Genomic DNA, 15,990 nt, shown 5'->3' with positions numbered 1-15,990 from the left:
TGGCTCTGCTGTCCATGCAAACAATGCCATGTGGGAAGGGAAGTTGGCTGACCTTCAACCTGAGCAGCAGCAAGCCATCAAGCAATGACTTTCTGTTTACAGAGGGACCTGTGGTCTCTGGCCCATGTCTGCTTCCTATGGGCCCATGGCTTATGACTATGACCCCATGGCTCCAGACTATGGCGAACTGCACATTGCTGAAGGCACAGCTGTCCAACCAGGAGCCTGGGCTGGGATTGTCAGCATCCAGGATCCCTGGGAACCAGGCACAGGGCATATCTGTGGAGGGTCCCTCATCAGCACAGAGTGGGTCCTCACAGCTGCCCACTGCTTCATCAATGCCAGGTAGGGAGCAGCAGGGAATGGGTATTTCTACATTACACCAGCAGGTACCCTGTTGGCAGCACCATGGGCTACTCCCATTCTGTGTCCCTGCAGTATGCCCAATGCCTGTGCACTGCAGACCCCAACTGAGAGACTACTCAAGAGAACACTCTGTGATCTTGCCACTGCTTCCTATAAGCCTCTAGGTCAACATTCTCAGAGCTCAAGTCATGCTAGGGCAGTCATACACACTGCTTTCTTCTTTGACTTGCAAAGCAGAGGACAGGGAACTTCTGTGCTGCTGCAGCACATGGCTCTGCTCCCTCTCACCTCTTTCTCCATGTCCTTCTTAGGAACACCAACATGTGGCATGTGGTGGCTGGGGCTACCCGTTTGACTCAGCTGGGCCCTGAGGTGCAAGTGCGCCACATTAAGCAGCTACGGGTTCATGAACACTATATTCCTGGTGAGGAGAGGAACAACATTGCCTTGCTGAAATTGGACCAGCCTGTCATGTGCAGCCACTACGTACAGCTGGGCTGTGTGCCTGATACCACACTGAAAATGTCAGAGCTGGAAGCCTGTTACATTGCTGGCTGGGGTACTACCACTACAAGAGGTGGGTTCTCAAAAGAGACACATGCCCTGAGAGCAAACTTGGCACATAAGGGAGATGGGTTGGGCTTCCCAACAGCAGAGGCCAAAGCCAGTCAGGTTGCCAGATGTCTGCCTCCTGGAGAAGTAGTCCTGGACCACTCCACAAAGCCAGACAAAAAGGGGAAAGCAGAGCAACATGGTATTTGCCTAGAGAACCCCAGGGAAGCCCTAGGGCAGGGCTTCACCCCCCAACAAGTGAGGGGAATGGCCAAGGAACTGCTGTATGTTCATTTTCTTCTGTGCTCACAGCTCAAAGACCAAGTGACATCCTACAGGAGGCCAAGGTCCACCTCATTGATGTCCGGCTCTGTAACAGCAGCCTCTGGAGCACAGAGGCCATCCACACTCAATATCTGTGTGCTGGTTACTCAGTCGGTGGCATCGACCCCTGCCAGGTAGGAGCGTGAGACAAGCCACTCAGCCCCCAGCAGCACGGGCAGCCTGAGCAGCACCACCCCAACACAGTCCAGGGCCTGCTTTGCCTGGCCAGTCACCCTCCCAGCCCCAGCTGCCCACCGTTAGGGCTTCCTTCCTCTTCCCGATTTGCAGGTCCTTTCCCAGTGCCCTCATTGTTCCAGAGGCATTACACCCAGAAAACACATCTAGTGCTCTTGGCAGTCCAGAGGTCCAGATGCCAACCCTGGAACATCCATCCTGCACATCCAGGATTACTGTGCAGAGACAAGAGACAGCCCTACTGTACAAGCCCCTGACCTGCTCCCAGACAAGGTTCTGGAGGCTCTAGCACCTGAGCTGAGACTTTCTCTACCAGGAATACAGCTCTGTCAAGGGCTGTGAGAGAGACGGAGACAGCTCTAGTGCTGACAGCAGCTACCTAATATTACCTTATTCCTCTCTTGCTCCACTGCAGGGTGACAGCGGTGGTCCTCTGGTGTGCAAAGATAACAATGCTGCCTTCTTCTGGCTTGTTGGTGTGGCCAGCTGGGGGAAAGGCTGTGCAACAGCAAACCAGCCTGCAGTCTACACCTCCGTTCAGCACTTCTCTGACTGGATTCTGGTCCAGATAGACCCGCAGCCAGACAGAAGGGCATCAAGACATTCTATGACTGCCCTAACATCCCCCTCAGAAGCCAAGGCCAATACCAACACCATCTGACAGGTTTAGCTCCTGCCCGTTTTCACTCCAGAAGCTGGTGGAATTTTTTACTCAGGTGCAGGAGTTCTTTCAGGTACTAAGGAGAAAACCGGCTAGAGAAGGAGGATGAACAGGATCCAGTGCAGGCTGCAGTGGACCATGCCCATTTTCTTCTGGGGCAATGCCTGGTGATCCAAAGGCAGCCTCAGTGTCTAAAGGCCTGCCCTATCCTGCTCATGCTTCTCCTCTGTGTGCACACAAATCCTGAATCTGACTTAGTTGTGGAAATAAAGTTGCCTGTTTTCACTGCTAACAGTGTTTTCAGTCCCACTCAGTCTCCCATGCCAGGCAAGGATTTCCACATGTGGTACATGCAAAATTAGGCTGAGGACAGACATCATGCTCAGCAGAAAAAAGTCAGTCCAAAGAACTGAAACTCTGCTTGGTCAGAGAGGAGGGCAACGGTGCAGAAGAAGAAGAGAACACACTTTATAGAGCAATGAGGGTCTTACAGATCCTAGAAACAGCACTTGGAAGTCCAAAGTGTCTTAGGCTGCCTACTGTTGGGATAAATCTGTTTGTGCCCAGTGCACTAGGGAAATAGTGGACTCTTTCATGGAGACATGGTTCATAGAAAGACCCAAGCTTTGCACCAAGGACTGGGTAAGGGACTTGACACCCAGCCACAGACAGTACATGGATAAATTTAAATTAATTTCTATACTGTTATTTGAGGAACATGCTGTGTTTATGAATGTAGGGAGTGAAGGCGTGTTCATGTTTCACTAGAAAACATCCAATCCAGATTACCTGGAAAGGCAGAAAAGAACTGGACTGTGTTAATGTTCAAGGAAGGGGATGGTTATGGATACGGGTGCTAGTAAAGGCATTGCTCTGTCTATGTCAACCTGGTTTGTTGCTCACAGTAACTGTGTAAGTGTCTGTGTCTGTTTCTGTGTCAGTGTACCTGGCTCTTTGGAATGCCACAAGCACAGACACACAATTTTGTCCTTTAGGGAGCAGAGCTATACCTAACAAATAGTTCAGAGCTATTAGCTACCACAGACACTACTCTCTGATAATTGCTTCCAAACATGAATTAGCATACTGGCCAGGCAAAGTTTATCCATCTCAAGAAGTCTCATAGTATATAAGCATTGTTACATAACATTGTTATTGTTATGAAATGCAGAATGAGTAACAAATTTCCATTATTATGGTAATGACATCATAACTAGTGGTTCTTAAATAAATTATGAACTCTGAGTAACAGAATAACTATAGGGCTGAATAGTGCTGAATTTTCATTGCCATTTATTATCTATGCACTGAGAAAGAAAATTCCTTTAGGAAAATTATGACTAAGACCTTTTCAGGAGCTTGTATTTCTTAGCAGCTCTCACCATCCTTTCAGTCTCATAAATGCATGCAGTGTGAGTTGTGAAAAAGCATGATGACAATCAGTTTTCCTAAAGCAAGCTGATATGATTGCTCCAACATTTTTATTGCCGTATAAGGTTGGAAAATTTCAAGCAGAAAAAAAAAAAAAAAGTCTAATAATCTATTCAGAGGAACCATAAGCCACCACTATCCAGCAGTATCACTGAGATGTCTCTATAACGCAAAATCCATAGCAGTAAGAGTGATGCCTGACTGCATTTTCCTTAAGGAACTGCATTTGCACTATAAATACTCCTGCACGTCTTTTTGAGGATAGTTTATTACCCCAGGAGATAATGGCTAACACTTCATATCTTCTTTTTTGAAATTATACTAAACAGTAAGTTGCAGACTAAAACTACTAAGAAATCATTAACTTGCCAGAAATGATTGTTCCTTGCAGCTTGATGATTTTCGTGTGTTCCCTACAGTATATTTTCTTATATTATATAATTATATAATTATATAATGGCATTTTTTTTGGACATGAGGAACAATATGTAATTACATGCTTTACTGTTGCAATTTGAGCTCCTGGGCACTGTGTTAGTAATGATATTTTCTTTATCCACTGTTCTTTTATAGCTTTTTTCAAAATTAATTCTTTCCCCAATTTATTTAGGGAATCTTACTTACAAGCATGATCTCTACTAAATACTGTTAATTTAAACAACCAGACCTGAATCATAAGAAAGGTTAAAGAGGAAGCATGAGTGGAGTAAGATTTATTATTTTTTTTTCTCACACTATACATTTGCCTGTGCTTTTGGACAAGTCTCTGAACTGCCTTTCTAGGATATTGTTATATATACACTTAGCAGCAGGGTAAAACACAGCATTAGCTGCTGAGAATAAAATCCCAACCAAAACTGTGACAAATGCAATACATTAATTATCTACTCTTGCAACAGTGAGAATTCAGAACTGGAACTTAAAATATGATTAATTTTAGGTGCAAAACTACCATGTTTTAAAGGAAAAAACCTGCAAAGAAACAAAACATGCTACGGCCTTCAGTAACCCACACTAATAATAAACATGCTTGTTGTGTTGCAGGATTCATTTGGTGTGTTCTGTTACCCCCTAAAGCTATAATGGTTCGGTCCTGGGATCCCCCTCTCCCCCTCCCCTGGAACCTCTCTCTCTGAGAGTGTCAATTCGTTCTCTCCTCCCCTGTTTCCCTGGTTACCTTCTGTCAATCCCTCCCCAAGTTCTGTCCATCACCCACTGTCTCCTTCCCATATTCCAGAAAGTTCTCCTTTCTTCGGTGGGTGATTGGATCGGGAACAAGGGTCCCTCCCTGTCACATTCCCTATTGGCTAGCCGGCATGTTTCTCACGAGTTTGTTCACTCCCTAGTTCTCCCTCATTGGTTAATGTGTCGTGTTCCCACCCCCTTTATAAGCTGCTGTATTCGTGCCTCGTGGTCCCTGCTTGGCTGGTTGCCCTGGAGTTAATAAACGGCTCCGGATTTTACCCCCGAGCAGGGTCCCTCCCTTCTTTCTTCTACTTCGCCTGCCTGCTGCTCCCTGCTGCCCCTTGCTGAGGCGCTCCCGGGACGCCCCGGCGCATCTAGGGAGTGCCCCCCCCCGGCTGTTCGGCTGCCGTGCCTTCAGCTCAGCCGGTGCGACCTCCTCCCCTGCCCGGGGGAGTAGAGAAACTCGGACAGCAGCACGGCACATGCTCAAAACCCAAACAGTTTGAACTGGACTATTTAGTGTCATGACATATTTGCAATCTGAAATGCCTATATACTTTCACTGTCTAACCAGTATCAAAAGTGGCCTCTAAGTTTAGAGTGCCTTTGGTACAGGCACATAGCAAATGGCAGGGCTGAGGAGTAATGTGCTCTGTTGACATGTGAATAGTGATACAGAGCCAGAAAAATAAATAGTTAAGAATAAAGACATAGAATAAGGAGATAAGAAATTCATAGTAAAACCAAGAATGAGATACTTTTTTAAGAAAAGTGTCTTATTTCTGAAATGACAAACTAATTTAGCACAGAACAAGACAATAACGTGAAAAACATCCCTGGTTGAAATGTTCCTTGTACTGGAAAAGTGTATTTAAGCACTTGTACATTGACATGCATTTTCCTTTCTGAAATGTCCTACTGTTTGTGTTAGTTTCATTTTCTAAAACTTCAGTGACCTTGTTTTCTTAATGAAGGATCTTTACCAATAGCAGGATCCTATGGGGTATTCTACTGTCCAGTCATTAATTTGAATGTCTTTGCACAGCAGTTCCAGGCATGGTTCCTGGTGACTATCTTTTCTACCCCCATCTTCATAGAATCAGAGAATCTACTAGGTTGGAAGACCTTTGAGATCATCGTGTCCAACCTATAACCAAACACCACTTTTTCTACTAGACCCTGGCACTGAGTGCCACATCCAGTCTTTCCCTAATGACTCCATGGACAGTGACTCCCTCACATCCCTGGGCAGCCCAATCCAATTCCCAATCACCCTTTCTGTGAATAAATGCCTCCTAATGTCCTCCCTCCCTAACCTAAACCTCACCTGGCACAGCATAAGACTCTGTCCTCTTATCCGGTCACTGGTTGCCAGGGAGAAGAGCCCAACCCACATCTGGCTACACCCTCCCTTCAGGGAGCTGTAGAGAGAGAGGAAGTTCCCCCTGAGCCTCCTAAACAACTTCAGCTCTCTCAGCTGCTTCTCACCATGGACCTGTGCTTCTCAGGACCCATGCTCCAGACCCTTCAGCAGCTCCACTGCCCTTCTCTGAACATATTCTAACACTTCAGTGTCCTTCCTAAATTGAGGGGCCCAGAACTGGACACAGGATTTGAGGTATGGCTTCACCAGTGCTGAGTACAGGGCAACAATCCCTGTCCTGCTCCTGCTGGCCACACTATTGCTGGTCCAGGCCAGGATGCCACTGGCCTTCTTGGGCCTGCTGGCTCATGTTCAGCTGCTGTCAGTCAGTATTCCCAGGTTCCTTTCTGCCTGACCACTGTCCAGCCACTCTGTCCCCAGCCTGGAGCTCTGCCTGGAGTCGTTATGGTCAAACTGCAAGACCTGGCACTTGGTCTTGCTGAACCTCATACCGCTGGATTCAGCCCATTGATCCAGCCTGTCCAGGTCCTTGTGCAGAGCCCCACTGTACTCCAGCAGATCAACACTCCCTCCAACTTGGTGTCATCTGAAAATTTGCCTGTGGTGGACCCTAACAATTCAGCAGCTATAATACTGCAGCCTTCCTTATTAGAGGAGATGTGTGATATGTTGTAATACTATCAAGGGGGGAACATCTTTAAACTAAAATGGGATAGGTCTAGATGAGACATTAGGAAGAAATTCTTTATTGTGAGGTTGGTGAGACACTGGAACAGGTTGTCCAGAGAAGCTGTGGATGTCCCATCCCTGGAAGTATTCAAGGCCAGGATGGATGAGCCTTTGAGCAACCTGGCCTAGTGGAAGTGGGAGTGGACTAAATGGGTCCCTTCCCACCCAAGCCATTTTATGATTATATGAATGTGATTAAAACTTTCAACATTTCACATTTCCTGCTATCGAAATAGTAATAAATATTAAAATGTTTTTTAAAAAAATCTTTGTACACGTCTAGCAAAAGGGAATGACATTAGGGAAGCAGAATAGGTATTTGTTGTAATCTCACAATTTAAGCAATTCAATTTTTCCTACTTTTACTAAGCCTTTTTCCAGGGTGGAAATCTTGGCAAAAATATAGAAGATGTGGGCACTGGGGTTTAGGAGGTGCAGGGAAATGAGCAGGTAGGGAGTCAGATGCTGCAGAGTGATTTCAGCCAATGATAGCTCTTTGGGGACACAAACCTAAGTGCCAGCACTGAAAAATAGGCTACCATTACCCAGGGAATAGGTCTCTGGTGGGTAGCTGGACAAGCTGCCTCCAAAGAGTCTTGGAATGGCATTGACTCAGCAGGGAGCTGAGGGAGTTGCAGGGAGGACAGGAACACCAAGGACGACTGAAGCAGTTGGCACTGGGAGGGCACTTGCCTGGGACAGAAGGGGGAACCCTCATGCTAAGGACCTGCACCCCCCTCAGGGACAGGGTGACAACTGTTGAGGGGAGTGCTGGGCTCCCATGGCCCTGAGGGTCCCACCAAGCCCTATTCCCCCAAAAGTGGGGGTTGTGACAGCTCTGGGGCTCCTGAAAAGCTCAGGAGCCCCCTCTCTGGTCCCAAACCCAGAGAGAGGGATGAGGTATCACTGGTATCACAGACCTGAGGGTCCTGATGAGCCCAGCCACCCCCCTCAAACAATGTGTCATTACCCTGGTTGTCCCACAGAGAGAGGGTGCCATTACACCATGGTCTGAGGTAATGGGGGTGTGTCATTGTTCCTGAAGTCCCACCAAATCCAACATCCACAGGAAGAGGGTTCTCATGGAGTGGGATGTCCAGGGCTATGCTACTGCCATTCCACCACACAAGAGCAGCAATCACTGGCCAACACTTGTCCTGCCCCAGCCACCATCCCTGAAAGTGTCTCCAGGTCTTCAAGGAAGTAATCATACCAGCCCTCTCCCAGGCTAATGGGTCTCCATTTTCCCAAGCCTGCACATCCTTCCAGCTCAGCCCGGCATCTAACTTACAGCCCCAAATCAGGAAGCACCGACCCCCAGCAGCCAGCATTGTGGTGTAGTGCAGCACAGTACAGGTCAGGATCCAGGCTTGTTCTGTCTCCAGAAGGAATTATCCTGACTGTGTAAAAAAATAATCATAATAAACAAGACGAAACCAAGATCCCACACTGAGGGAACACTTCCCACCCTCCAAGCTTCAGGGCTAGAATGCAGTCCCTCCTGTCCCCTGAGGTTCAGCTATAGTAGGAGACAGAACAGTTCTTCCCAAAACCTCAGAAGTCCTTGAGGTGGCTGTAAAAATCCCACCTTCTGAGGTTGCCCTCACAGGTGAAGCTCTTGAAGTAGAACTTGCACAGCCCCTCCTTGAAGTCCATGTAGTCCGTGGGCCCATAGTCTTGGAGTCTGCAGCATCTAGACACCCGTGGCCCTGTCAGCATCTGCAGCACAGCCCTCAGCCCCCACGCATCCGGGGCACCTGTTGCGCTCTGCTGTGGGGAACTGCAAGGAGTCCTTTCAGTAACGGATTTTCGGGAATGAAATTAAGCCAAACGAGGCAAACACTGTATCTGTGAACTGTATACTGGAACGAAAACGAAAAGGAAAAGGAGTTGTCCAAATGAAAGACGAAAGAGAAGAGACAAAAAGGACGAAGGAAAACGAAGAAGGAACGGCGGAGTCGGGAGAGAAAGAAGACAGAGAGGAAAAGAGGGCGTTACCCCGAGCGAGTCAGGGAAGTGCTGTCGGCGTCCAGGCGGCGGGGGTGTGCTGGCTGCCTGCCTGTGGGTGGGAACGGGCCTGCGCGGCGCTCGGAGAGGCGCAGCGCCGGCGGCCACCGGCTGCGCCGGGCCGGCAGCATGGGAAGCAGGGGGCTAAGGCAGGGACGTAGAGACGGAGCAGGCGGGGCGTTGGTCAGAGACACAGGGAGGCAGGGCAAACGCGGGATCGAGCAAGAGCCGGCGAGGGCAGGAGAGCCAAAAGGCAGGCTTGGCGCTAGGGTAAAAAGCGTAAGACTCAAAAAGCCCAAACTCAAAAGCAAGATTCGAAAAGCAAGTCTCAAAAAATCAAACCTCAAAAACTAAAGCACAGTCTCAAAAAAGCCCAAGCTAAAATCACAAAGTTTCGAAAAGCCCCAGGTGCTTGCTACGCGGCCCCTCCCTAAGCCTGCCCGCTGGCAGGAGACTTGGCCCAGTCCAGCCTTTTGCCACCCGACTGAAGCAGCCCGCCTGGGGCATTCAGTGTCTTCTCTGCCAGTCCCATGTGAGGTGTTGCCAGGTGGAATCCTCCCAGAGACAAGGCATTTCCTAGTCGCCTCCTGCACATGCACACGTGCAACCCCTCCCCCATCTGCCTATGACATCCATTGTTGAAGCGTAACAGAACTAAATAAACTCATCACAGCACCCATGATGTCTTATTCTGTCATCTGTCTTTGATTAAAAGGTAACAGCTCTCAATATGTGTATTTCCGTCTGTTCATTCAGAGCCTTTGTGGCCTTGTTCTAGGTTAGGACTCCACTAGTGCTACTGTGCAACTTACAGCTTCAGCAGTCAATGGAGTAAACTTACACTATAGTTTGAACTGTAGGACTTAATTTTAGTTGCTTTAAAGATATTAAACTTTATGTTCTTGAAAGTTCTTTGTTATGTGTTCTCGGGTTGTGTGTGCAGACTGGGGATTCCCAGTGCTCTCTATTCTTGTCAGAAATGTCTTTAAACCCCACAGATGAAATGTCCCTTCCCACTCAAATTCTGCTTCACCACGGTATGGCAGTGGCCTACTGCCCTCCAATGTGATTCTAGTTCTGGCAAAGGTGACCATGAGCCATTTTCTTTACTGTGATTTCTTTAGGCTAAGCAGTGAGATGGACTTTCAATGCATAAATTTCAACATGCCTTCAAATTCTCAGAAGCTGACTATGCAATTTGTAGTGATACTGTTTAATGTAGGGGCTGGACATAATCAAATGTTTACTGTAAAACAGACAGAATGTCCAATAGAGCTTACATTATGGCTTGCTTCATATGTCACCCTTAAACTTCACTTGCTGTACTGTTTTATCCCCTTACAGGGCTATTAAGAAGTGTGGTTAAAAACGGTTTTCTGTTCCTACTCTGTTAGATGTAAGTGAATATTTATCCATTATTTTTCTAATCATAATGCTGATAAATAAATGTAATAGGAGATTTATAAATAAAGACAATGGTAAACTAAATTACAGTAAGATATCACAGGTGCAGTAACAGAAAATTCACATAACTGAAGCATAAGCACAAATAAGATCTAAGCAGTCCAATGGCTAATATTAATGAATAAAGAAAAAAAAAGTCAACTATTTCAACACAATTATGTGAAATATTGATCAAGATGCTAACCAGCATTGATTTAAAGCTAATAAACATTTGGAATTCCAGTTTGAAATTCCAATTTGGCATTCCAAATGTGTTCTTCAGAAACAAAACCTGCTGTTGTGATTTTCACATTTCAGAAAAAAAAAAAGACAGTGCAGTTATGCTTCATTTATTTTCAAGTGGGAAAGACAAATCTTGGGGAAAGTCTATACTCCTTTTGTCATCAGGAACACTATAACATCAGGAACACTATATAGTTATATTCCTTCCACCAGCTGGATTCCATGGCACTTTTATTAATGTCATGTACACATGGCAGTGAAAACACTAAGCAGTCCAACTATTTAAAGAGTTATATTTAATAAATGATTTATAAATGGTTTACAGGTTGAAGGTGAGAATTGACCTTTTTGAGCCTTGTAGCATTTTCGCCACTGACCTCAAGTAGAGCCAAAATGTCACTGAGACTATTCAGAAACACTGTTCTCTGCTCTAAGTCTGCCCATGATGAATGGACTGCAGCAGACAGGTCAGCAACAGACTGTTCAATTAGGGTACATACCAGCTTCTTTGGCACTTAAGGATGTTTCTTCATGTTGCTCTTATCTCTGCTGGCAATTTGTCTAAACTAAGAAGCCTTGCCTGTTACAGACGTCCAGGTGTGAGTTTTGCTTCTGCTCCTTCATAGCGTGGTGTGCAGGTATGTCCTTTTTTCTTCCTTTCCAAGCCTGACAAACTCCTCCTAACCTTCCTTGTCTTTCTGTCTTGTTGCTTATCCAACTTATGTCTCTCTTTTCCAGGGGGAACACATGACCACACATCAGCTCGGCCACTGGAAATGTCCTGCACAAAGATTACCAAGAGTCAAGTCCTCTATCTACAAGCATCTACTGCCTACCTTTTGATTCTTGCTCCTGGGAGGCAGAAAACCTGAAACAGGATATATTGTAACCTAGCTAGTTTGGGGTTGTAAATGTCTTAATTCACAACAGCATACACATTAAATGACATTTCCAGGGCAAAACTGTGCCTGCTCCATCAAAAAAAAAAACCCCAAAACAAAACAACAACAACAACAACAACAAAAACAAACAAACAAAACCCCAAAATGTTTTATGTTGTTGGGTATTTGGATTTTTCTAAACTTGCCAAGTTTGGCAACAGTCTTCTGGCCACACTAATTGGTTTTTTTTAATAATTCATTACTTTTTTCCTTTTTTAAACTAGATTTTCAGCTTTTTGTAAAGAAATCAATGGAACTGCAAGAGTTAATGGAACTGCAAGAGTTAATAGAACCAAAGAACAGTCCCTCTCTTTTAAAATATAGACTAATGTCTCACATTTCTTCCTTCCCTCTGCATTTTGGCAGAAGTCTCTTCAGATGGTACAGTATGTTTTTACAGGACTTCCGTGTGCTGGAATGAGGCTGTTAGGGATGGAGAAAACACTGTATTCATTCTCCTATCCATCCATCCATCCATCCCTTGCGTCATTCACCTATTAGCCTACTTTTAGATCTCCAGTTACAAGTTTGAGAGTACACTATTACTCAGAAGTGGCTGACCTTTAAGAAGCTGAAAGTAATTTAAATCAGCCAATAAAACTTGAATTTGGCACTGAATGAACCATTGTGCTTCTGCTTCTCAGTATCTTCATAGATCAGTGGCAAATACAACTTGTTTACCACAGAGATGCCATGCTGGTGACTTAGCAGCAGTCTAAACACATCACAATATGCAGTGAGAAGTACTATGTGGGATCTCATTAGGCAGAACAGGAGACAGGGACATTGCATCATCCCTAAGCAACCTGATCCCAGGTGGTCACAGGTCAAAGTGAACTCTGCTCACTCTGCTGTGTTACAGGGACTTGGGCAAATGGAAGACAGCAATGTCACAGCACTGACAGTGACATCAGCTTCAGAAGCAGCACACCATGCTTGGCAAGGCAGTGAGGCAGAGCAGAACTTTTGCTGGATGACTGCAGTCCTAGACACAGAGTAGGGCGACCAATGTCTCTTTAGATTTATTTCCAATTCAGATACGCACTTCTTCTTGTATGTGTCTGATTTGCCTCAATTTTTAGAAGATGCTTTGCTTCCCAGGCTTCTGGGGTTTCTGGAGTCTGGCCACTGTCTTTTCCCCTTTTCTGTCATTGGCTGTGCTCCAACTGTATTTTTATTTATTTTTAAACACGCTTCAACTGTACTTGCCAGTTGCTGTTCCCACTTGCAGCACAAAGTGAGATGATATATATTTGATGAGATGACAGTATGCAGCATTTGTCATTTTGCATTTTCCTTTAGACATGTCTCTCCTCTGTGCTTTTAAAAAGATTGAGAAACCCTCCCATTCCTTCCCTTTCTCTCTGCCTTAGAAAAACATATTTGCATGAAGTACAATTAAGGTCTGAATGACTCCCCCAAAAGAGGAATGTGTCTTTAGGAATGTAGTTTAAATGCTTCACATGTCAGAGGCACATTAACTGTGGTTTATGATAATTTCATTAATTCATCTTCTTCATGCAGGGGTTTACCATGGCCACTTCAGGTAAAATGGAGAAAGACAGTGTTGGTCAGAATTTATAGAATTCACAGAACGACTAGGTTGGAATAGACCTTAAAGATCATCAAGTCCAACCCATGCCCTAACATTTCAACTAAATCATGGCACCGAGTTTATATCCAGTCATTTCTTAAACAAATCCAAGGATGGTGACTCCGCCACCTCCCTGGATTCCAGTACTTTATCACCCTTCCTGTAAAAAACTTCTTCCTAATATCCAACCTATATTTCCCTTGGTGCAGCTTGAGACTGTGTCTTCTGGTTCTGTCAGCTGCTGCATGCTGAAAAAGACCATCCCCACATGACTGCAACCTCCTTTCAGGGAGTTGTAGAGAGTGATAAGGTCGCCTCTGAGTCTCCTTTTCTCCAGGCTAAACACCCCCAGCTCCCTCAGTCGTTCCTCACAGGGCTTGTGTTCCAAGCCCCTCACCAGCCTTGCTGCCTCCTCTGGACAATTTTTTCATTTCCGTCCACTATGAGGACATCGGGGGAAAAACCCCAAAACAAGTCTGTAACTTACAATTGATGAACTGTGTGTTGCAACAATTAGATTTCTAAATCTTTATTTACAGGAGCTCATATGTGTGATTTTTGGCTCTGATTCAGGGGAGCTGAGCCCAGAAAGCAGCATTATAATAATTTAATCTGAACCCCAGAATTGCAAAATTCTCTCATAGTATCTGCTCTGAACACATTAAGTTTTACATACATTGCTCCAGCTTTTCTTTCCATGTATGTCACAGCAACTGTGAGATCTGAAGGACCCATGGTATCCTTAGGTAGCGCCATGACTCAGTGATTTGCAGTAGTAAACTTGTGGAAGGACACCTAAGGCTGTGAATTAGGTGCCTGTTGGGGTACTGCACTTCAACCTCGAAAAAAGCCTTGCAAGTTTGAGGTGCTATGTCTTACTTCACTTAAATTCATTTGCTCCTCACTATTATGAAATGGTCTTAAGAGGAGAGAGATGACAACACAGACTGAAAATTCAGGTAGGAGCTGTCTACCCACATGGAGCGGAGAGCAATGAGGTAGTGCTGATCATGTGAATCAGACACAGCCTTTTGCACAAGCTTTACAAAAACTCCAGACTTTCTGAGCTCATTCCCATCCCAAAATTAGGAAGGTCTTCTGGATTATCTCATCTGTTTCCCTCTGTTGTGCTAATGGAGGGCAGCAATGTCACATCAGGTCTCTGCTGGGCTGCACAATCACTATCCTGCCTATCCTCAGCCATCCCAGTAATGGCCCAGGTAATTGTGCTATTGTTTGCAATGCCCTGGACTGGGGAACTTTTCTTTGGATGAAAGGTGAAAAAGGTCTTTCAGATATCTAAGGTAGGCCTCATGTTAGCACATCTTAGTGTTATCAGAAAAGCAATATGGCCAGAAGCTATGTAATGTGAAATATGATCAGAAGCTAATTTCAAACAAAATAAACAAAAAAGAGAGACAGAGCCTGATGAAATATTATTTGTAGGAAAAGGCAAGGTTTTGAAATTTACAAAGTAACCATGGATATATTTTCAGTTCCCGTGAATGAAGTTACTTAACAATTCATATTTTAGAAAACTGGTATGTGTTGCATAATAGCTCTTAGCATATTGCATCAAGCAACATTTTATTGAGATAATAACTGACTTTTCTATGAACTTTTTCCCTGAATTAGAGAATATTGAAAATTACTCAATTTTTGTGTGTTCCTAAAGTAGATCTCAAAGTCTTCCTTTCTCCTTGCCATTCTTCTCTACGTTGTATATGGTTTCCCACAGCTGAAAATACAAAGATGCAAAAAGCAGAACTGCTGCAGTATTTTCTTTTGATTGGCCTCTTCATTTTCAAAGCACACTGAACTTGTGTTTTGGGCAACTTTTTTTTTTTTTTAATTACGAAGATTTTAAACATAGAAAAGAATGCATGTTGCACCTTCTATCTAAGGACAGTTTGGTGTGTGTATATTAGTTTTAGGTCCTTGCTACACTGTAGGCAGTCTACAGGCACACTGAAACACTGTGAACCATGTCATTCATTGTAGATAATACAAGCAGGACCTGTGAGTTACACAGTGAGAGGTATACAGATATTCAGATACATATATTGATATTTGCCTATTTATAAATAGGCAGCACAGTTGTAGCAACTTGTAGTTACATTCCCTGTGTTTACTGGCAGCAGATCTACCTTCCTGAAGAACAACCCTTTTCTTACACCGCGTGGACAGGGCAGCCACCAGCAAGGGCAGGTGACTCGCTCCCCCGAGGGCGGTGCCAATTTTCCTCCCCCCGGGCAGTGCCCAGGCCGACCGCGGCCACCCCTGACCCGCCCGTCTCACCTTGCCGAGGGACGTGGGCGACAGCAGCAAGTCCCCTTCCAGTAATGTACTGCAAGTCATCGGGCAGGCGGCTGGTCACCTCCAGGCCAGCGTCCAGCTTCTCCTTGTTGGCCTTGGTCAGTCTCTTGATCTTTACGAGGAGGTCGGGGCGGCCGTAGCGAAAATGGGGGTTCCAGAAGTGGTGCAGGGGCCCATCAGCGTAGCTGGTATCGCCCCCCGCCGTGGCCGGCCTCGGCCTGGACCCGACCGTGCTGCTGGCCGGATTCACCGTCAGCTTGTGGAACCCGTATAGGTTGAGCTGGCGGACGATGCTGCCGAAGTTCTTGGTTTTGAAGAGCTCCTCCTCCCCGGCGGCGCTGGGCCCCACGGCCAGCAGCTCCTGCTCGAAGAGGCCCTGGTCGATGAGCAGGCCTTCGCCGCGGGCGTCCCAGCGCACCGAGTGGACGCACGGGCTGTTGACCAGCAGCCACAGCTTCATGGGGAAGGTGCAGGGCCGCGGGACGACAAGGCGGGAGCGGGGCCAGAGGGCGGCGGAGGAGGGGCGGAAAGCAGCCGGCAGCGGCCCCTTCGCCATCGCGCCGTGCGACAACTGTCGCGACACGCGACGGCGCGCGCTCAACGCCCCGGCGCCCACAAC

The 15,990-nt window shown here is 46.0% G+C and overlaps 1 protein-coding gene across 1 annotated transcript; it reads left to right on the top strand.

Annotated features, from left to right (window-relative positions):
- The first annotated feature begins 208 nt into the window (after positions 1–208).
- On the top strand, positions 209–2,207 carry LOC121347903 (acrosin-like). Its single transcript, XM_041426924.1, is given in 5 exon segments — positions 209–345; positions 678–943; positions 1,231–1,376; positions 1,853–2,080; positions 2,082–2,207. Coding segments are annotated over 4 exon segments (756 nt in total). The 5' UTR covers positions 209–345; positions 678–687.
- Positions 2,208–15,990: the final 13,783 nt, after the last annotated feature.

The sequence above is a fragment of the Onychostruthus taczanowskii genome, unplaced genomic scaffold (assembly GCF_017590055.1).
Source record: "Onychostruthus taczanowskii isolate IOZ18803 unplaced genomic scaffold, ASM1759005v1 scaffold96, whole genome shotgun sequence".
Taxonomy (NCBI): Eukaryota; Metazoa; Chordata; class Aves; order Passeriformes; family Passeridae; genus Onychostruthus; species Onychostruthus taczanowskii.
The sequence above is the reverse complement of the archived record's forward strand: the minus strand, read 5'-3'. Positions and strand labels throughout refer to the sequence as shown.